This window comes from Marmota flaviventris, chromosome 6 (genome assembly GCF_047511675.1).
Source record: "Marmota flaviventris isolate mMarFla1 chromosome 6, mMarFla1.hap1, whole genome shotgun sequence".
NCBI lineage: Eukaryota > Metazoa > Chordata > Mammalia > Rodentia > Sciuridae > Marmota > Marmota flaviventris.
This window is the reverse complement of record NC_092503.1, coordinates 7040508-7063284: the sequence shown is the minus strand read 5'-3', so window position 1 is coordinate 7063284 and position 22777 is coordinate 7040508. Positions and strand designations below refer to the sequence as shown.

The 22777-nt window shown below is 39.4% G+C and overlaps 1 protein-coding gene across 5 annotated transcripts in view; it reads left to right on the top strand.

Moving 5' to 3' along the window:
• Positions 1–7308: 7308 nt before the first annotated feature.
• Positions 7309–22777, top strand: part of Map3k4 (mitogen-activated protein kinase kinase kinase 4) — a 104594-nt gene continuing 89125 nt past the window's right edge. For all 5 annotated transcript variants that reach the window (XM_027939451.2, XM_027939448.2, XM_027939450.2 and 2 more), the window contains exon 1: positions 7309–7576. In XM_027939451.2, the coding sequence (XP_027795252.2) occupies positions 7452–7576 (125 nt within the window). In that variant the 5' untranslated portion in view covers positions 7309–7451. The remainder of the gene's footprint in view (positions 7577–22777) is intronic.

Genomic DNA, 22777 nt, shown 5'->3' with positions numbered 1-22777 from the left:
TGATTCTATCATGCAGCCAGAGGAAGGGCTCATTGGTCTCTACATTATTTTTCAAACCAGTCACCAAGCGTCTTTAAATTATCTGCTGAATCCTAATGTAAGCAGTTTTTTAATAAGATGCAGGCATCTACTAAGTGACCCCTGTACTGTTGCGTGGGTACATTCCCATGGGGACTCTCTCACACAGGTCCACATTTTGTGTCATGGGTCATTGTCATGTTGGTGTCCTCCTCTTCTCAGGGCACCTTTTCACAGAGGGCCACAGCACAGCTTCCTGGTGCTCACACAGTTGGAGCCTCGGGGTTCTTCCCTTCCACTCCGCCATGCCCAGGCCGCCATAACAAAGTGCCATAGACGGAGTGGAGTAAGACCGCGGAAGTGGCTCTGTTCTGGAATGCTTGGTTATTTTTAGTATCCCAAACTGGGGTGTCCGCGGGGCAGTTCTCTCTTTGAAGACTGTGGACGAGGCTCTTGTAGCTTCTAGTGTTTGCTGCTGTGTCATGGGCTTTCCTGGCCACACTCCATCTCTGCCTTCAGGGCCACATCTCTGCCTTCTCTCCGCACTAGTGACAATGTCTCTGTTCTCTCTTCTTTAAGGATGCCACTTATATCAAATAGAGGGCCCACTCTGCTTCAGTGTAACCTCATGTCTCCAAATGCTTCATTCCCAAATAAGGTCACTTTCATAGGTACCAGGAAAGGACTCCACTGTGATTGAAATGCTCGTGTTCCCTCAGAAATTCACATTAGAACTTGGAGCCTGGTGTGATGTATCAAGAGGTGCTGGAGAGAACTCACTAAGTCCCTTTTCCCCTTTGGTCCCTTCTGACATCTGTTCCCTCCAGAGGAAGCAATGTTTGAGGAACCATCTTGGATGCAGAGACCACCAAACCTGTCAGGGTCTTGATCTTGGACTTTTAGCCTCCAGATCTGTGAACAATACATTTACACTGTTTATAAATCACTCAGTTCCAGGCATTTGGAAAAAAAAAAAAACCTAGCAGCACAGGCTTAGATAGACATCAATATCTCTTTTGGAGAGACACAAAGAACCCACAACTCAAGACTCACCACATACCTGTTAGTTTCACTGGAACGAGGCTTAATTATCTTTGAACTTAACACCTCCATCTTTTCTTTGGGTCACCCCCTTTAAGCAGGGGTCTGTTATCTGTCTTAGCAGAGTACTGCGTCTATTCACAGTGTTCCTTCCCACAGCACCCACAGCACTTAGGAGCTTGTTAAAAATGCAGACTCTGTGGTGCCAGCCAACCCTGCTGAATTGGGAATCTACCTGGCAAGGTCTCTAAATGACCCACATTCACTTCAGATTTTGAGCAGTAGTAGTCTAAATAACAGTAGTCATCTCCTTTTTAAACTCCTCGTTGTTGAAGACACACAGTGCCCTTTGTTTAAATAGGAAAATGAAGTATTAAATATTTTCTTAAATACCTTATATATATATATATGGAGAGAGATATGAATTTGAGGTAAAAGTTCTAAAGTTATGATTTCAGATTCTCTTAGTTTAATCAAAACCACTCTGGTCAAGTCTAAGTTCTCAAACACACCATGAGAAGAAAAATCAATTCAAGTCTGCATGGAGTCATGGGAGGGAGGATTAATCTGGAGGGTGGGGAGTTGGGGAGAAGACTTTTTATTTTTGTCATTTTGGGATACAACTGTAAGACAGTTGTTCTTAAGTGTCAAATCCACTTATTTTATGCAGTCCCAGATAGGCCCCTGGGTTAGACATAACAGGGAGGCAGATTTGGAATTGTTACAAACATTAATTTCCTAAGCCTGGGAGTTGTCAAAAACATGGCATATATTGCCTTATGAAACTGGAAGATTCAAGCCTGGGACACTTTTGTGACTTATGAAAAGTCTTGTTCTGAGAAGGGCAGTTTTGATGGCTTCTCAGGATGTTTCCAACTCAAAGAGTTCATGATGTTGCAAAACCACGCTAAAAATGCAGACCTCAAAAGGAGGAGTCTGATTTTCTGGAATTTATTTCTGGCCTTTGGTTACAAGTCTGTTGGTTCAAAATGTTTCTGATGTGCACCAGAGCCATACCTCATAAAAATCGGGGCTTTAAACTCCATTTCCGTATTTATCCATGACTCCTTTTCCCTTACTTCAAGCACAGTAAGATAAAAAGCCTTGTATTTGTTAGTGTCAAGTGTATATACAAACACAGCCACTGTCAACGTAAGTAAGAATCAAGTTTATTTCTGTTCTTCGTAAGATGCTTGTCATTAAGAGCTTACATGTGGTACATTGCTTTACCCTTCATGCTGAAATGTTTACTTTTAAGTGTAGTTTTTCTTTCTTATATCTGTCTACCTTAGTAGTCTCTGATTCTTAGAATACCAGCTGCATTAAGAACAACAACAAAAACTGCCTCTGGAGACTTCTCTTAGTCTACGTGTACCACAGAAATTTTCATCCTGGGTTTATTTCCCCAATTAGATCCATGCATGCATACATAATCCAGTTCATTTCTTCAGCAGATATTTAGCTGAACAGGTACTATGTACAGAGAGTTATTGCATGTGCTAAAGAAGTAATAATAGGCCAGAAATGGTGCCCGCTATTGAGAAAGAAAGACACATGTAACCAACCACAGGACACAACAGTGTTTGGGAGAACAAGTGACCTTGACAGACAGAAGTGAGGGTCAGAAGCCCCTGGCACAGGGCACCGAGTCATCTCTGTTCTCTTCTGTGCCTGGTTCCACATCCTGCACAAAGCACATATGATTTGAAGGGATCTGAAGATAATTTAGGAACTGCAACTTGCAGTTTCACAGTTCTCCCAACTTCATACCTGGTTATCAGAAGGAGAAATGAAATACAGAGAATCAGGCAAGAGCCGACTCCCTCAGGGGCTTCGCCAGCCCTTGCTGTGGCAGGAGCTTGAGAGGTGAACTGAGAAGTCAGAGCAGGAAAGAAGCCATGTGGGTCCCCCACTCCGCTTCTCCTGCCTGCATTTCTAGAAGGATACGAAGAGGCTGTGAGCAGGCTGCACATGACCCTCCGCTAAACTCTCACTATTCACACATTGGACTCCACTTTTCCTTTGTTAGTTTATTCCTTTGGATAAGAATAACTTTTTTTTTTTTAAGCACGTAACCTTTAATTCTTTGTTAATGATTTGAAGTCTTCACCGGCTCAATGTATACTGTGTAAGAGGAGAATGTCTGAAATAAGTGCTGATTTGTGTCCTGGTGGAGAAATAACAAAAACAAGTAAATCACCTCTCAGAAAAACAACACAAAGCAGTAGAGGTCTTATCTAAGTCCCCACTATTCAGACAAGAAGGATGACAAGGACTATTTTTAAAAAGTGCACTAATTATGTTTTTTCATATCCAATATTTCTTTGTGTTTTACTACTAAGTAGAAATAGATGTCCTTGTATCATTATGGGGAAAAAAAAATCCATGTGTCAAAGTCCCCCATGAGGAGTTGAAGATTTCATTGCTCTTTCACAGTCTTCTCTCTTTGGCTGTGCTGGAGTGAAAATGAATCGGCCCCCTGTGAGCATCAACAGACTGGGATGTCTGCACTCTTTCTGCCACTGCAGAGCTAAGCTGAGCCCCTGGGAACAGAGAGGGCCAGGGGCTGGTGAAGTCTTGAATGTTCACACAGGAATCTGGGTGGAAGACTTCATGAATATCACTGGGAAAAGGGAAAAGCTTATTTTAAGTAAAATGCAGCACCACACTAATAATAATGTTCAAAACCATAATCTTGGAGTTTTTGTTTTCAAACAGCAAAGACATAACCCTATTTATTGCATAGCTTGGCACAAAAATTTGCTTTGAATCATTTTGTGACAAAACTCATAAAATTAACTTTCGGCTAATACACCAGCCTTAATGCTATAACAACGCTCTTTGCACTGATAGGTACATCCAATAGTTTAAATAATGGTAGCCTGTGTTCAAGGTTTGTTAGTTTTTAGGGAAAGCAGAAAAATACATACATATGAATATGTAACTGGATTCAAGTATGTGTCAAAATTGGACTTTCAACTAATTATAAGCAAAGTTAAGAATGTTATGTACCTCCACGTAAACTGGATCTTTAGGAGAATTTTAGCTTTTATTTTTATTTATTTATTTATTTAAAGCATTTAACAGAAGTTAACATCTCTTTTTTTTTTTAAAGAGAGAGAGAGAGAGAGAGAGAATTTTTAAATATTTATTTTTTAGTTCTCGGCGGACACAACATCTTTGTCTGTATGTGGTGCTGAGGATCGAACCCGGGCCGCACGCATGCCAGGCAAGCGCACTACCGCTTGAGCCACATCTCCAGCCCGAATTTTAGCTTTTAATTCATTTTTTAAAAGAAATTCAATAAAGGCTATGTGAATTCGGTCTTGAGGATACAGGGAGAAGCAATTCTTTGAAGATTTTGTTGCCATTGTTTTTAAGAACAAAATTAAAGGCAGAGACCAGCCATGTGCTAAATAGTGACATAAGTTTAGCGATGAAAACCTAATTATGAGAGTAGCTCATTAATGTTAAAAGAAGCACCTCCTTGATGAATGTAACTGTAAGGAGGACAACGGTCTCTGTATCTTCCTTAGTTCTTATGTGGGCTCTTAGTTCTTACTTGGCTGGATAAGAAACCCAATTAATACAAGAGCTGATTAACAAGAGAAAAGCACAGATTAAAAAAAAAAATTGTACATGTATATGTGGATCTTGACAAGAGAGTAAAGTTCAAAGGAATGACCAAAGTATGATGCTTTTATACTTTTTAGACAAAGAATAATAAATTTTAGGGAAAGACAGGACAGATGGCATATAGACTAGAGTAGCAAATTCTAGGGATTTAACTGAAATAAAATGGGGAGGGTCTGTAGAAGTTGGTGGAAAACTAGAGTCACTTCAGAGTGTGTTTATTTAGGTGCACTGAGCCCCACTGCCAGTCTCAGGTGATCAAGGGTTGTTTTCCAGCACTGCTATGTGAAGGATCGCTTTCCCTAAAGAATTTTCATGTTTTGGGCTGGGGATGTGGCTCAAGCAGTAGCGCACGGGTTCGATCCTCAGCACCACATACAAACAAAGATGTTGTGTCCGCCGAGAACTAAAAAATAAATATTAAAAAATTCTCTCTCTCTTTTTAAAAAAAAAAAGAATTTTCATGTTTTGCTGCCTGTAGGAAATGTTAGGTCAAATAGTCCTTTCTGAAGTCAAGTGACTTCAAAAAGACTGAAATAATCAATATACCAGTTGCATATTTTGAGATGGCATGTCCTTAACTCTGTCATAACAATATTAACTGAGCTCCTACTATATGTCAGACACTAGCTGGGCACTAGTGATTCTTGGTGGCTAGGTAGACCACAGAAGAACAAAGAAAGGCATCTGTCCTGAAGGGACATACACTTCAGTGGAAAAGGCAGAAAAGGAAGGAAAGGAACCCTGGGTAACTGGGGGTGGATGCTGGGAAGGCCTGTCTGGAGCCCTGGGGAGAGGGGAGGCCTGGGGAGACAGTCTTGTGAATTCCGTCTTGAGGATACAGGGAGAAGCAATTCTTCAAGAGGGAAGGCTAGGGAAATAGTGGGACTGGACCCAGTGTGGAGGTAGGTCAAAGTCACTGCACTTAAATTGCCTGTTTAGTACCACTTAGGTTTCTCCATGTGCTGCATTATCTGATTAGTTAAATGTAAAATTTGTTTGGATCTGGCTAAAATAGAACCCTCAAGTGGAAGGTGAAAAAAGGTCATAGGTCTCTCCAAGCTGATTTACATTTGGCCAGTGTCTTGTGATCTGGATGTACTTGTGTGCACTCTAGCTATCTTACAGTCGGTAGTCACAGTTAACTGGAATGCAAGCCCTGAAGAGTACACAGTACAGAGCTTCTTAGAGGAGAGGGGTTTATTTTAACTATTTAAGCTTTTAAATCTCTAATATGCCTTCTCAGAAGGGTTTCAGGCTCAGCAAATTTTAAAAGAAAATTAGAGAACTAGAATTACAGAAAGTGGGAAATATTTGCAGAACTTTCTTCACACATCAAAAGGGAATTAGTGATTTAAGAAATAATATGGTTTTTATTAAGATAAAAAGTTTACTCTCCTTAAACACTCGTTTGTTTTTTTCTCTCCTTTTATCATAAGGTTATTGGCTCTATTAGGGAAAAATTTGGTCTGTTTTGATCAATGCTCTATCTTCAGCAGTCCTCATGTATGCATTTAACAAGTACTTGTTGAATACGTGTTGTTGAAAAAATAAGATGAACATCAATTCAGAAATTCAGCACTATCTGGTCATAAAAAAATACAGACTCTTGTAATAAAACTGAAGGAAGCAACTTAGCTACAAATAAATTTTGGAATCTTTTGAGTGCAACCTAGTTATCTTCTCAGCTGACCTTTAAGTCCTACCTCATCACGTTTAAACGTTTTGTTTTGGCCAGTTTTCTTACCAACATTTGTTCAGAACTATGTTTTACATATTTTGAGCTTTGGCTCAACCGATTTTTTTTTTTTTTTTAACAGCGCATTTGAAGGACTAGAGGCGAACATACTTGTTTAAAGGATGGTGTTTTAAAATTGACTTTGGATTTCACTCCATAGGAAATTTTGCAAATGTTTGCAACTTAAAGCTGTGAAGACCCACGTGGTCTCTAAGGATAAACGAAGCATTGGAATTGCAAAAGTTTTCAATATGCCTAAAGTAAACTTTAGAGCTTCTTTTTTCTTTCACCCCTTCAGTGTAGGAACGCTGCGGTCCGCGTCTCCGGAAGGTCCACGTGGAACCCCGCGCTGGGGTGACCAGTGGTCTTCGGTGCCTCGCTGATGTGAGGGTCCCCTCCATGGCCTGAGCTTCCGTAAACTTATTCCCGGTCTCAGGAAGCTGAGTTTTACCAGCGCGGCGAAGGCCCGCGCTTTCATCCCTCCGCGCTGCGCGCGCCCGGGTGACATCATCCCTATTTCCGAAAGATGGGATTCAGGACGGCCCGACCTTCGGCGGCGGCGGCCATCCACTGGCTCAAACGACCAAGCACTTTGCAAGTCCTCGATTACCCCCCAGACGCCCAGCACCGCCTCTCCGGGTGTCCTCGGAGCTCGCGCCCGCGCCCCGAGGGCCGCCCAGCACGCCGCACAGTCCAGCTCTGCACCACAGTGCCCGCTGTCACCAACCCAGCCGACACCTGATCGGTGGCGGGGAACCGCGCCCCTCCCTCGGTTTGCGCGTCCCCGCCCATTCGGATTCCAGCGCCCGCCGCCGCCGCCCACGGAGGCTTGTCCCTCGCCGCCCGCCGTAGCCCGGCGCTCGGCCGGCCGCCGTTCCCAAGATGGCCGCGGCGCGCTCGGGTCCTGCGGCGGGCTAGAGGCGGAGGCGGAGCCGAGTCACTCCCGCACTTCGGGGCTCCGGTCCCTCGCGCCAGGCTGCAGCTTACTGCCCGCCGCGGCCATGCGGGGCTCCGTGCACGAATGAAAGAAGCCGCCGCCGAGCTGGTGCCCCCTCCCGCCTTCGCCGTCACCCCTGCCGCCGCCATGGAGGAGCCGCCGCCGCCGCCGGAACCCGAGCCCGAGCCCGAGCGCTGCCTGGCGGCGAGGTGAGTGGCGGCGGCTGCCGACGGCTCGCAGGAAGCGGGTCGGGTCCTGGCCCGAGCTCGCCGGGGCCGGAGGGGGCGTGGGGAGGGAAGCACCCCGGCTCCGCGGCGGCAGGGCGCGGCGCAGCCTGGGGCCGGGGCGCCGCGGCCGAGCGACCCCTGCCCGGCCGCGCGCAGCCGCCGGCCCGCCTTGCCCTGGATGCCGGCCGCGCCGCCCCCCGGCGCGAGCTGCTGCAGCGGCCGCGCCGAATTCCTCTCCGCTGGCCGAACCGCAGTGGCCCCTCACTCCGCCCCCGTCCGAGGGAGGGAGCCGCTCGGGAAGCCAGTGCGCCCGGCTGGCGCCCCGCGCGTCCCTCCTTCCCTCGGTTTGCACCGCGCCCCCGGAAGATGCCGGCTTCTTTTGCGGGGAAACTGCGCTGGGACTGAGCAGTCGCCTGGCCTCTTGGAGGGCCCTTTAGTGTCCTGTGGGGGAAGCGCTGTGCAGATTGTTGCTCGCACGTGCAAATAAAGTAAGCATTGATTTGTGAGAAACTTTGCCACCGCTGGAAGCTCTGAGGCGAACTTTGCTATGCAGAGCATTGTTCCACAGAGACTTTGTTAATTACGTTTATGTCATTATTTTTTTGATTGGGATAATAAATGCACCACAGCTAAGATTTTCCCTCTTATGTGCCTGTTTGTGCGTCCAAATGCCTTCTTACTCACTGTCCTTTGCATCACAGAGTAAATTTGCAAACTACTGCCCCCTGTCCCCTGTAAAGAAAATACTGTCAGCACCTCCCATCTTACTATCTTGCTGTATTTAGTTCTAGAAATAAGGCAGTTAGGTGTGCTCTTTCTGTTTTTCCTGCTTAAGGAAATTTTAAACAAATATGTAGTCATATTTAGGACTGAACACAGGAGACACATTCTTGGTTGTCCTCACTGAATTGGCCCAAACCAGTTTGATTTTCAGTAAAGCTGTTTTTACTTTACTTTTCTTAATTCTAAGATACCTCTGTATAAAGAACAGACTTCTCTAATATAAAGAACGACTTCTTTATATTAGAATATAAAGAACGACTTCTCTAATAAAGAACAGTATAGCGTGTAATGAGAATTACTTTTGAGTTTATCTAGCATTCTTTAGAAGTTTTGTTACATTATTATATGTGTTAATTCAATTTCTGAGCAATTTTGATCCCTTTAAGCTTTTTTAAAAAATGACAATTGTGAACACTTATTTGCTTAAAATTCTTAACACTTATTAAATTACTCATTTAATCTTTACAACACCCCTGTGAGGTAGAACTGTTATTGTCTCTTTTTTACATAGGAGGAAACTGAGGCACAAAGGTTAAGTATCCTGCCCAGAGTTCACAGTTGGTAATGAGTAAAGGCCAGGCTGTATAGGCCATGCCTGACCCAGGGTGAGGAAGAGGTGTGATTTCCTTATCCACACACCAGAAGTTAACATGCTGTTGAACTCTATTCTGGGAAAGTGGACCTGAACATTCAGAGGTAAAAGTGAAAAGGGCAAAGAAACAAAAATGTGCTGAAAAAATGGCTGCTTTTCCGTGATGAAGAGAAACCTTGGTTATTTCTCTCTTTGTTATAATAAAAATAGGTCAGGATAATGGGCTTTATCCAACTTTAAGTGAACAGCAGTGTACGGAACAAAAAGATCTTAGAAATATTTTTCTTAGCAACATTGCATTTAATTTTACAAAAGCAAATCTGTGAAGCAGATTACTTGATAAAGCTGTTGTTTTGCCTTTATTATGCCCTCATTGTTACCACCTTCTCTTCACAACGCCAGAGCTGACCTCTGACAGACTTCTTGTCAATCTTTGATAAAGAGATGTGGCATGAGTTCCCCAGTTGTTTATTTGAATTTATTTTATATTTTTAACTATTTTGAAGAAGCTCAATGTGCATATTGAGAATGTGCTAAATGCCACTTTTTTTGGCACAGTGGAGACCAATAATGTGGTTATTTGTGCTACCAGGTTACCTGGTTTGTGATAGGCTAGGATAAAGCTATCCTTGTTCATCTACTTTATGTCTGTCATTGATTAGGAAGGTTGTATTAACAGGTCTTTTGTAGAAGTCAGGCCTGTACGTGTTGGCCTCCCAGGTTTTGTGGCAGATACCACTGCAGATGCCATCTAGCCCATCACATCTGCCTGGTGTGTGCATTCCTTCTGACAAGAGTTACGCAGTGACTTAATGAAGAACACAACAGGTTGAGAAGTGATAGTACTCTATTGTAGTTTTACTGTGTTGTGGTTTGGCTGTGAGGTGTCCCCCAAAAGCTTTTGTGTGAGACAATGTAAGAAAGTTTGGAGAAGAAATGATTGAGTTGTGAGAGCCTTAAACCCAATCAGTGAATTAATCCCCTGATGGATTAACTGAGTGGTAACTGGAGGAGCGGGCATTGGGGGCATGGCTTTAGGGCATATATTTGTATCTGGGGAGTGGAGTCTCTCTTTCTGCTTTCCTCCACCACACTCTTCTGCCGTGTTCAGCCTCACCTCGAGCCCTGAGAAATGGAGCTGGCCTTCTGTGGACTAAGACCTCTGAACCGTGAGCCCCTAAATAAATCTTTCCTCCTCTACAGTCGTTCTGGTCCCGTCCTTTTAGTCACAGCAGCAAAAAAGCTGATTACAACATGAAGCTTATTGTCTGTCGTGGATATTTCTTGTCCTTATTTTTGGTAAAGAACTTCTAATAAGGACAGCTGTTGTTATTAGTGATTAAGCTTTGAAGTCAACATTCCTTATAATTTCTTTTTCAAGCTTCTGGGTCAGTTCTGTGAGGATCCTGAAATGACTAGGAGAGCAATTAGAAATCATTTGCAACAATTTATCTTTGTGATTTCTTGGATTTGTGCACTTGAAGAAAACACAACAAATTGAATATTAAGTCTGATGTAAAGCTCCTGTCTAACATTTCATTTAAAATATTTATGTTAAATATGGCTTCATTGTTCTTACTTACCTTATATGTCAGTGAACTTTTATTAATCAATTATTTTATATAATGGGTTCTTGTGAGTTCATTTGAAAAAATGGGTTTCACTACTAAAAGAGTACTTGAATATCAACACTCTAAGCAAATTGATCTCTCTAACTTGAATGCTTACTTTGAGCCTGCTTGTTTCAGTCTTGACACTGGATGTTGCTTACCATCAGAGAAGCTGTCCACGGAGGGTTGGTGTTGGATGGGCCTCTAGACCAGTGTAACAGTAGGTGCCCTTGGTGGGGTGGCTTTTGACAGAGAAGGAGTCACCAGGCAGCAGTAACAGAGGACTCCAGTGGGGGCAGAAACTTTATGTTGACTCCATTCTGATTCCCTTTAATTGCCGGATTGTTGGAAGTTACTCTACTTCCCTTCCTGTATGTTCTCTTACTGTCTTGTAAATCTTGTTCTGAGCTACTGAAACTTGGGGCTGTGAAGGTCTTGACACTTAACTGGATACACTTGCCTTAATAACTTCCTGTTGCTTAGTAATTCCTCATTCCTTAGTGATTATCTTTTCACTCCTAGTGTCCTTTTGTCTTAGCCTTCTCATTTGACCAGGTGGTGTGTATTCTGCTGGAAATACTTTCTTAAAAAGAAAATGGAAGAGATGTCAGAAAAGGAGATTGGCTGACAATTGTAGGCCATGATAAGCTGCGTCACCTTGGCAGGAAGAACAAGGTCCGTTCACTGGGCCTCAGCTTCTCAGACATGCTGCTGTGCAGTGACTGTCAGTATGTTCCCTTGCCTGTAAAAGACCGAAGTATAATTAAGAGATGGATTGGTAAAAATGACATTAGCAAGGAAAATCAGTTGAGCGTTCTAAGTGACTAATGGTAGTAGATCAGGGAGATTGGCACAGCCCTTGCTTTTTGTATAAGACACAGGGAGACAAAGTCTAACTCTTAGGTTTTAATTTTTCTAGGTTTCACTCTGGCTGTCCTCCCACTCCGCCTGCTTCCCTTGTTTATTATTATCATTATTTATTTTATTTTTTTGATACCAAGGATTGAACTCGGGGACACTCATCCAATGAGCCATGTCCCCAGCCCTATTTTGTATATTATTTAGAGATAGGATCTCACTGAGTTGCTTAGCTCTTTGCTGTTGCTGAGGCTGGCTTTGAACTCGAGTTCCTCCTGCCTCAGCCTCCCGAGTTGCTGGGATTACAGGTATGCACCACTGTACTAGACCTATAGTGTGTTTATTTTTAATTTTCAGTCTTACTTTAATTAAGTTATGACAGACCTTGCTTTTCATGCTTTGATTTAGGGTATGTTGTATCCTTGTCCCTTCAAGATATTTATGTAAGAAAGCCTTCAGTGGTATGGTAGAATTTTACAAATATATGTCTCAGAGGATCACCTTATTGTTTCTACTCTTTCCATTACCTCCCTACCTCCCATGAAGAATCCTTTGGCATAATTTCTGAAAAAGGTGTGACTAAGATGTCAGTGGTTGGTGCTTGCATACAACTTTTTGAATATTGTGTTCAAAAAGGATTATGATCGTATGTGGTTTTTCTGGATTAAAGTCATCAAGTTAAAAAATGAGAATTCTGTACACCTATTAAAAACTATGTTTTTAAAGAATATCTAGTGGCATGGGAAAATATTCATGATGCATATCTTTTAGGTGGAACTGCATTTTTTTTAAGATTCTCAAGTACTTCCAACTGTGTAATATAACCCTCACATGCAAAAAGCAGATTACCAAACAGTAATTTGGTAATCTATATTTGGTATTTATAGCCAGGCATGCTATAAGGTAGACGCCTCTAATTCTAGTGACTTGGGAGGCTGAGGCAGGAGGATTGCAAGTTTGAGATTAGCCTCAGCAATTCAGCAAGGCCCTAAGCAGCTTAGGGAGGCCCTGTCTCAAGATAAAAATTAAAAGCTCAGTGGTAAAGCACCCTTGGATCCAGTCTCTAGTACAAAACAACAACAACAACAAACCCAACAGAAACAAACAGAATTTACAGAAATAGCAATCCAGATTTGAGAACCTGTTTCTCCACCAGTTTGTCCTACTCCCTACCTTTTTTTTTTTTTTTTTTTAAGAGAGAGTGGGGGGGAGAGAGAGAGAGAGAGAATTCTCTTAATATTTATTTTTTAGTTCTCGGAGGACACAACATCTTTGTTTTTTTTTTTTTTTTTTTTTTTTTTGTATGTGGTGCTGAGGATCATCTTTGTTTTTTTTTTTTTTTTTTGTATGTGGTGCTGAGGATCGAACCCGGGCCGCACGCATGCGAGGCAAGCGCGCTACCCCTGAGCCACATCCCCAGCCCCCTCCCTACCTTTCTTTTCCTCCACTTGGAAGCATCCCTGTCTTTACTGCAGCTATGTGGTACAAATTGGAGCTGCCTTTTCTTACAGACTCCTGGCTCTAGGAATGGACATTGATCCAAGCCAGAGTAATAGGGTTCTTTCCTAGGGTTTTTCATATTGGAGCTGGAGGGAGCAATTCTCATTTTAATAACTGAAATGTTTTGTGAAGACATGAAGCTGCGGTCGATCTCGTGGAAAAGTTGTGTGGTCTCTCAGCCAGTGATGTTAACCCCCAGAGAAAAGCAGGGAGACTGAAAGAGGTCTTTGACCAGTTAGTTGCCTCTTATGCTATATTTTTTTTTTCTTGATTTGTCAATACAAACTAATTTTCCTTTCTTAAACTATGAACTTGGGCTTCTTAAAATTCTAACTAATAGTATGATTCTATTTTTAAAAGTATCCACATGCATCAAAAAAGTAAGAAGTGAAGGGTTACATGCCAGTTTTTTCCCCCAATTTTTTAAAATGATGAACATATTACATGTTTTATTTTAAAATGAAAATCTAATTATAGATTTTCATTTTCTTAAGTAGTACATTTATACTTTTAAGTCTCCTTTATTTTGAATTGTTACTAAAAATTGAAATAGATGAGATTCCCAAATTTTAAATGAACTTAAATTTTATTTGTTTTTGGTGTCTCAGCATCAGAGCTGAATGTAGCAAGCTGGTGTTCTTTAGTTATTTAGCTCATGTGGGTAACAGAATTTGCAGATTAGAAACAACTTTAGTAGTAACAGAAAAAGGTCTTGCTTTTTGATGTTTTTTTTACATTTATAGAACTATTATTTAAAATCTATAATTGTTTCTCAGCATGTTATATTAAAATGCCTTCTCCTTTTTCATATTTGAAATGACTTTTTAAAAAATATTTTTAGTTGTAGATGGACACAATACCTTTATTTTATTTATTTATATGGTGCTGAGGATCGAACCCAGTGCCTCACACGGGCCAGGCAAGTGCTCTGCCACTGAGCCACAACTCCAACCCTGAAATGACTTTATTTTTATGTGAACATTATTCTGCTGGAAGAAATGAGATATGTACAGTCTAAGATCCCTACAGACCTCAGGCTTGGGTAACAGAGTGCCTTTTAATATTTATTCACAAACAAGCAAAATGAAAATTTATTTTGACTTAGGAGCACATTCACTTATCCTATTTTACAGATATCAGCAGGTATATTAGTCTCTTGGATCATATAGATGCCACATACTTATAAAGTAGCAGGGCATGCTCTTAAGAATATATTAGGCTTTTTGTCAAAAGTATTTCATAAACAGACTTCATTTCAGCATTATTTCAGAAGGGGTAAGCTTTCCGTAGAGAAAAGTAAATGTGACGCTTCTAAGCTGATGGGGTTGCTGTTTTTGTTGGGAGCTATTCTGCATGTGAGCAGACTGTTTGGCCATACTGCTGAAATAACTGTATGTGGAACTTTCTAAATAGAGGACAGCTAGTTTACAGATGTCAAATTAGTTAAAATTGCCAACCTTTTTAGTCTTTGAGTGGGGGAAATTTTGAAAGAAAATTTGGTACATTTTTATTTAAAATTTAAAGTCTTATGTAGGAACATAACTTACCTTGGTTTTCTCATAACAATTTTGGCATTAGCTTGTTAAATATGTAAGTATTTAGTTTTTACTCGAGGAATTACGCGTTTACCCATGCAAGTCTTACTGGGTAGGACACTTAATGTTCATTTTACCCTATTTATTCCCAGCCACTGCTTGCAAGAGTTACAAGAGATGAGAGCTGGGAGGGACCTTAGAGGCCATCTCTGCTGTGCCTCTCATTTCACAGGTGAGGAAACCTGCCTAGAGAGGCTGCAGCTGCCCCAGGTCACAGCTTACAATCAGGTCTGCAGGCTCTTGCTTCCCTTTCCCTTGAGTCGTCCTGTGCTCTGATTAGGGACCAAAGCCAAAGGTGTTCTTTAACCACCTGGCTCACCCAGCCCAGCTCCAGCTCGGGTCCACAGGAGCAGGTGCTTTGCCACTGAGCAAGGCTGGTTTTGTTTTTTTCCTCTAGATTAATTTGACTTTTTAGGATCAAGTAGAGGGGAAGGATTCATTTTCAGAGGAAAAAATATGTTGAGGAAAAAAAAATGAAATTGTGCCAGGTGTAGTGGCTTCTCCTTGTGATCCCAGCAACTCAGGAGGCTGAGGCAGAAGTATTGCAATTTCAGGACCAGTCTCAGCAACTTGGCAAGGCCTTAAGCAATTTAGTGAGACTCTGTCTTCACCTAAAAAATAAAAAGGGCTGGATGTAACTTAGTGGTAAAGTGTCCTAGGTTCAAGTCCGAATACCAAAGAATAAAAAATAAAAAAAGAGAAATCCCAAGCTTATTTTACACAACTTTTTTTTTCCCTCCATGAACCTTTAGTTCACAGAATAAAGAGCCATTGTTCAAACCTTTTTAGATAAGTTATTCTTTTCTGTGCTGTCTTTAGTGCAAGCAGGAGTTAAGATTAGAATATCTGTCAGTGGTATTGGTTTTAAAATCATGGTGATTGAGACTACAGTAAGAAATTTATTTTGCAACAGCATTTGTGTGCTGTACAGCTAAAATAAAAACCTGTGAAATAATATTTGACCTTGCAATATGTGATGCACTCTGATAATTCTTACTCTGTTCTATTAAAAAGTGTCCATCATGATCTAAATTGATTTTACTACCCATAAATGGTTTTTAACCCTTGGCTTAAAAAACATGGTTCTACTGAAAAGGAAGGATGCTGTCATGCTTTGTGCCTTGTCCCTTGAGACCTGAGTCAGAAGAACAAGTACAGTATACATCCACTAAATGGTCAAAAGGAATTTTGAAGAAGTTAGGTAAGATTAGAATCTGAGTACTTTTTCCTTGAAACCAGCATTGTTTGTTCCCTAAAGGCAGGAGTAGGAATGCATCTTAGCCTGTCTCACCCTTTTGCTGCTTGTGCTTACACTACAGGAATCACAAGACCAGTGTAGAATTTGAGATTAAGTTAGGGTAGAATTAGGGTTGGAATATGTGAGTGCTTTAGATGATTTGTTCATTTTCCTCTAAAACAAAATGGCGTAGTCCTTGAAAAAAAAAAATGGAACTCCTTTTTCCTTGACACACATGCATATGTGTGTGAGTGTGAGTGTGTGTGTGTGGGTATTTGTTAGGGGAGGGCAGTTTCATTTCAGATCTTCTCTTAAGCAATGCTTGCTTTAGTGTCAACCTTGATATCTCCCGCTTCCCATAGATTGGAGGTCCTTCTGTTTACATCTGTAGAGCCCCCTATAGTTTTGTGTCACGGTGCATGCCCCATTTGCAGTAATTTGTGCTTATATCTGTTTTGATGTCTATATCTTACTGATGTCTTTTGCCATCAGTACACATGAAACTAATAATAGGGACATTGTTTTGCTTAATTTCATATCCAAATTCCTGGCACAGTAGGCTCTCTCTGCGCTGATGCTTGTTGGATGGAGGAGGCAGAGAACATACTGGTTAGAACATAGGCTTCAGTATGAGCCTTTGAATCACTTTTTGGTTACTAGCTGTATGATTGGGGGAAAGTTATTTAGCCTTTCTCAGTCTGTTTTTATTTTTAAGCAAAAATAATGATAGCATATACTTTCTAGGTTGTAATTAAGATTTAGTGAAACAATACCGTTTATATAGTAGGTATGAGCATCATAATTACACTTGTGTTTTTTTTTTTTTTTTGGTTTAGGTAAAAAAGGGGAAATCCCATTGTAGTTTATTTATATATCCAACAAATAAATTTCCTTAAAAAGCCATCAAATGTGCATTAAAGCTAGATGCATTTTTAAAATAGCTGCAATAATCTGTTATTAAGACTTCCAACCCCATGTCTGCAGAAGGCATAGAAATGAAAAAAAAGTGTTTGGGGACTCAGCTTTTCCAAATTCCCTTTTTTTGCTTCCATTGTGACTTATTTTGCATATTATTCTTACAAGAGTTTGGAATTCTGACTAGCTTTTGGAAGATCATAAATCATGCTACTGAATTAAGAAGTGTAATGCTTACTACTGGTTAAACTACTTGTTTAGATGTCTTTCTCCTTGGAAGTCCTTTTTAAGTTGTTCATTTAACTTAATGTATTTTTATTTAGATTAATGCTATTTTCTTTTTTTAAATGTTAAATGGTATAGTTAAAAGTAGTGTTTTTTCAGATTGATCCAACTGCTGCCTCGGAAAAGTTAAGGGAATCTGTTCACTTAAAGTAAATCAGAAATCTCTCTGGTTATGAAAGAAGCAGAATTCCATTATGGAAAATATGAAAAGTAAAATAATAACCAACTATAATCCTATCATCTAAAATGTTTATCACTAATATGTTGGCATATTTATTTTCTGGGTTTTGTCTATGAGTATGTGTAATTTTCCCCCCTTCTATACAGTGTATCTTTACAAACTGCTATATCCTTTTCCTGTAATTCAACAATGGCAAATATTCTTTTTATCTGTCTCATAATTAAATTATTTGATACTATATTTATAATATGTGGTTTATTGTTGAGAGCCACAGCCTAGTCGGAATGGCCCCTGGCATTTTGCCAGAAGTAATGGTTGAGAGGCGAGCTATTAAGATGATGTGCCCAGCCAGACTGCGGCAGTTTATAACATGATTCCACTTGTAATTAATGACTTGATAAAGATATTTATGTAAATTTTTTTTGTATTCCAGATTATTTCTTTAGGATAGATTCTAGTCATAAGATATTTAGAGTTTTAAGGTTCTTGAGACATGGTGCCACATTTCTTTATAGAAATGTATTAAGTTATTTTACTTATATGCAAAACAGGTGCTTTGGACAATTTCATTTACAATGGCAAGTCCACTAAATTGTTATGTTATATATGTATAGTCTATTAGTCTGCTTTTTTATTACTATAACAAAATACTTAAGGCAATCTAATTTTTATAAAATAAAGAAGTTTATTTAGTTTAGTTTTAGAAGCTGGTAGTCTAAATATCATGGCGCAGTTTGTGGTGAGAGCCTCCCTTGGCTGCATCAGTTCGTGACAGATAGTAATGTTGGGAATGTATGTGAGTGAGAAATCATTGTCAGGCACAAAAGCAGAGTGAGACTGGAATCCCAAGAGAACTACCCTAACTCTTCTGAGGGCCCATCTTCATTTGACTTAAGGACTAGTCCTCAGTTCTTAAAGATCCCCCCATTTCCTGGTACTGTTGCCTGGAGACCAAGATCCCAACACATAAACCTTGGACAGACCATGTCCAAATCGTAGCAGGTAGCTTAAAAGAAAGGGTTTATTTATATATCCAGCAAATAAACATTAATAACAACAACAATAGTCCAAACAAAACCCACAGTCATCCTGTATCAGTTATTTCAGTCCTATGTAATTCTTGTTCTCTTCAATTAGCAGTCTCATGAATCCATGTTCTTTTTGACTGGAGTTCTAGAAATCCTAATTCAGTCCACTGTTATCTTCTCAGAGTTGTTTAAACATGCCCTTGAAGACCTGCACCCCAAAGTACCTGGCATAGTCCTTTGGCATGGGCCCTGAGACAGCCCTTTCTTTGTTGAGGACAAGACTCTGGCATAGCTCACTGCAAGTACTGTTAGGAGGCTGCAGAGCAAAACAAAGCCCTGTCTGTAGATGACACGAGAGCTTCAAGTGGCTTCAGGCTTACTACTGATAATTTTCAAAAGTGAAAGGCCCAAAGAGGATTCCTGATAAGAGTAAGGTAATTGATAAGTATGTTTGGTGGTTCTATGACAATATGAAACAAGAAAAAAGTCAGTCCAAAACAATTTTGGACAGAATGTTTACAAACATAATGATTAATGCAATTTTCAAGGAAACATGCATGTTGCCTGTAATTTATAAAATTGGAAATACATCTTTACAGAGGAAAAAAGAAGTTCAGATATAAGATAGTCCTTATGATATACCAAGCATTATTGGAATATACCAAGAATACATCAAGAACACCAAGTAAAAAGATTGTTTAAGTTGGAATGTGTCCTAAATATATGTATATTAATAAAAATTCATAGATAAATGATATGAATCTCCTGAAAACCTTTAATCTTAGGCTAGATGGTGGCACAAGCCTGCAACCAGCTGCTCAGGAGGCTGAGGCTGGAGGGCTTAGATTCAAATTAAAGAAGTTGAGATCAAGTGAAACTTTAAAAAACACAACTGAAATTGTGACAATGTTGTTTACTTGTCTAGTATCAAGCAAAGTAGCACTCGGATACTGATAAATGGAAATGTGTCGTGGTCAGTGAGAGAATTGACAATTGTTTGCAGCAAACAGTGTCTGAAATACTTATACAACATTAAACCTGTGCAAACTTAACCTAGGAAGTGCTCAGCATCTTTTCTGATTTGATAATTCATCAATAGTGACATATCAAATAATCCCAATTATTTCTAGCATCTTTTTTTTTTTTTTTTTAATTTTCACCCCTATAAAGGGGTGATTTTCCAGGAGCCCTCTGGGAAATCTTAAAGACAATTCTAGGTAGAAAAGATACTATTTATAATTTGATTTGGGAAAGGTATCAGTAGTTGTCAGAAGATTTAAATGTTTCAAGATGGGATCAAGGTCATCAAGAAACAGTAGTTGGCTACATGTTTAACCTCAGTGACAATACAAACTTTAAACATAGGCAAGTTAATGATTGGAAAGAAATTTTCTAAATGAAACACTTTTTTTTCATAAATGATCAAGGATACAGTAAGTCAGCATAAACCATAGAAGATTATGCCGATAAATCACAGAATCTTGCTATCTAGACAGATTACACAGAAAGTAAAAAACAACTTACAACTTTCTTGTAAGAATAGGTCATAATCTAAGAAACCTTTGATACAAATTTTAGTTTTATATCAGTATAAAGCTGATATAAAACTAAAATTTTCTTTTTTATATCAGTATGATATTTGATACAAAAGATCTTTTTGAAAACTTTATTTTAAAAAAGTCAGTTTTGACTTTGAGAAATAAAATTCCCTTTCAGTGAGCCTTCTATAACTTTTTGTATCCAAATGAATGTATTCATTAATCAACTCATGATAGTCTTTTGCTAGCATATAAAAATAGGAAAGGTATATAAACAAATTATATTTAGTAATGTTCTAGTACTCTATCTTAGGTCGAGGTATCTAGTGGATAACTCAATCTAGTATCATTTAAAGTTTTAAGTTATCTAAAGATTTAGCTTTCTTAACTATTTTTGAAATAAAGTTTGTCAACATAATGATTCAATGGTGTGGTGGCAGTGGTGCTTTCCTGTAATACCAGTGACTTGCGAGGCTGAGGCAGAAGGATCACGTGGTCAACATAGCGAGACTTTGTCTGAAAATTAAAAGGCCTGGAGATGTGACTCAATGGTAAAGTGCCCCTGAGTTCAATCTCTGATACAAAAAACAAAACAAAACAAACAAAAACAAGATTCAATATGGATAAATGAGAATTTATATTTTTATAATCTTAAACATTAAGTAGAAGTTCCATGAGTAAATCTGTATAAGTTTAGGAAGGTCATAAGTAGAATGGAAATCTATATGTACATTGTAAGTAGTGAAGAGCAAGGAAAAAATTAGCTGTTTATATTAAATTGACAATATAAACTAGTCTCATTTTTCTAAAGATTTGAATTATTATTATTTTTTGGTATTGTGGATTAAACTTAGAGGCACTTAACCACCGAGCCACATTTCCAGCCCTTTTTATATTTCATTTTGAGATAGGGTCTCAGAAAGTTACTTAAGGTCTTGCTGAATTGCTGAGGCTGACTTTGAACTTACAATCTTTTTGCCTCACCTCAGAGTCACTGCGATTACTGGTGTATACCATTGCACTCAGGCATGTGAACTCGAATTCTTAAACTGTTTCTGAGTTAGTTTCCGTATGATACTTCTTTTTTCCCCCTCATGTTGAATTAAAGGTTCAGTTTCTTTAATCTCTGGGAGTTTTAGGAATATTTAGTTTATAGATGTACTTATTTATCTGCAAACCATTCTGGTTTACAGAATGGGAATCCATATATATATATATATATATATATATATATATATTTTTTTTTTTTTTTTTTTTTTTTTTTTTTTTGGTGGTGTTGGGGATTGAACCCAGGGCCTTGTGCATATGAGGCAAGCACTCTACCAACTGAGCTATACCCCAGACCCAGAATAGGACTTCTTTAAGAGATTTTATAATCTAATCGATATCTACCTAGAGGTAGGAAAATATACACTCACAAAATGAGGGGTAAAAACCTTTCTGAGTTACAGATACAGAAGCATGGAGACACACAGAGAATGCTTTGTACATAGTCAGTTTAAAGCTTTAGCCATGGATGAAACATAAACACAGAAATATAAAATTCACCATTTAGAAAACAACTGTGGCAGACATGAAATTCTTAATTGATTGGAGCTCAGAATGAACAAATAAGAAAAGCTAACAAACTAGATGCTTGTTGTCTTTTAACCAACAGAGATAAGATCACTATAACCCATTAGTTTGGTTGTAGAGATTAACAAATGTCCAGATCCTGAAACCCAAAGAAGTCAGCAGTTGAAATAAAGCACTCCTCAGAAAGAATCAAAGTTAGTTTCTTACTGTGCTACTCACGATCAAGGTTTGAAGCACAGTTTTGAATGGGACTCAGTTTACGAGATTTTATAATCTAATCAGGAGCTGGACTCACTGTTTGAGTCACAGATCCCAGAGGGGTCCCTGAAGCCTTGTTACTTGGCGAAGTCAGTGGGGTCTGCAGCAGGGCCTTCCTGACTCCTGCACCAAAGCTTGAAAGGCAAAGTGTGTCTTGGGCGGTTAAGATGATTTTTTTTCCCCTAGGCCACCAATGGGAAGAGTGTTCATTATTGAGGATTGTGAGGAAGAGTGAGTTTTTACAGAACATGGGGATCACTGAGGAAGGGTAGAGGACATTTTATCTCTCAATATCAAGGCTGTGTCTGTCCTTTGAGATTAGCCATCCTTGGAACACAAAGGAATTTCTGTCACTCTCATAAGGAGCTCAGGGCTCAGATACAGTTCCACAATTGTCACCAGTGATGTGTTTTGAGTACCCAGCTTACTGTGTCTTTTATAACAGAGTGTCTTCGTTTGTGTCAAATAGTTTGAAGTAATTAATTGAATTATAAATATCTGGACATAATCTTTATTGCCTCTGAAATCCTGTTAAAAAGTTTTCTCTCATTTAAAAAAATTGCTTTGCTTCATATTTACATTGCTGCATCTACTCTTGAACAGACTTCATATCTAGTTGTTTTATGTTTCTTGAAATTGATCTTTCAGAGAGTAATATTTCATCAACTACAATAGTCCATTGATTGTAAGATGCACCATGATTTTATGTATCATTAAAGAAAAAGCAACTGCAATTAAACTGTGAGATAGTGCTTTTTTAAAAAAATACTGATTGTAAGATATAATGCAACATCAAAAATGTTATGATATAGGAAAAATGTGTTTTAGAAATGAGTGAAATATGCCTTGAATCTTGATTTCAATTAAACTTGTAATCTGATCTGTATGGTATGGCAAAGCCAGTGACTTCTACCTCATGAGCCTAGTCACTGGATCCGTGTGACAAAGAGTAGAAAGAACATGCTGATTTTTATTGTATGATATTGGGTGTAACCATGGTCTACAGTAGAAACCTCTGTTGAAAAGCAGCTGTGTATGATTCCCACTGTGTGTTATTTCGGTTTCTGTTCCAGGGAGCTATTTGTGATCTTAACAAGTGTTTTATTGGACTTTTCTTTTTTTCTTTCTTTTTTTTTTAAAATTGCTTTTATTTTTAAAATACATGACAGCAGAATGCATTATAATTCTTATTACACATATAGAACACAATTTTTCATATTGTTGGACT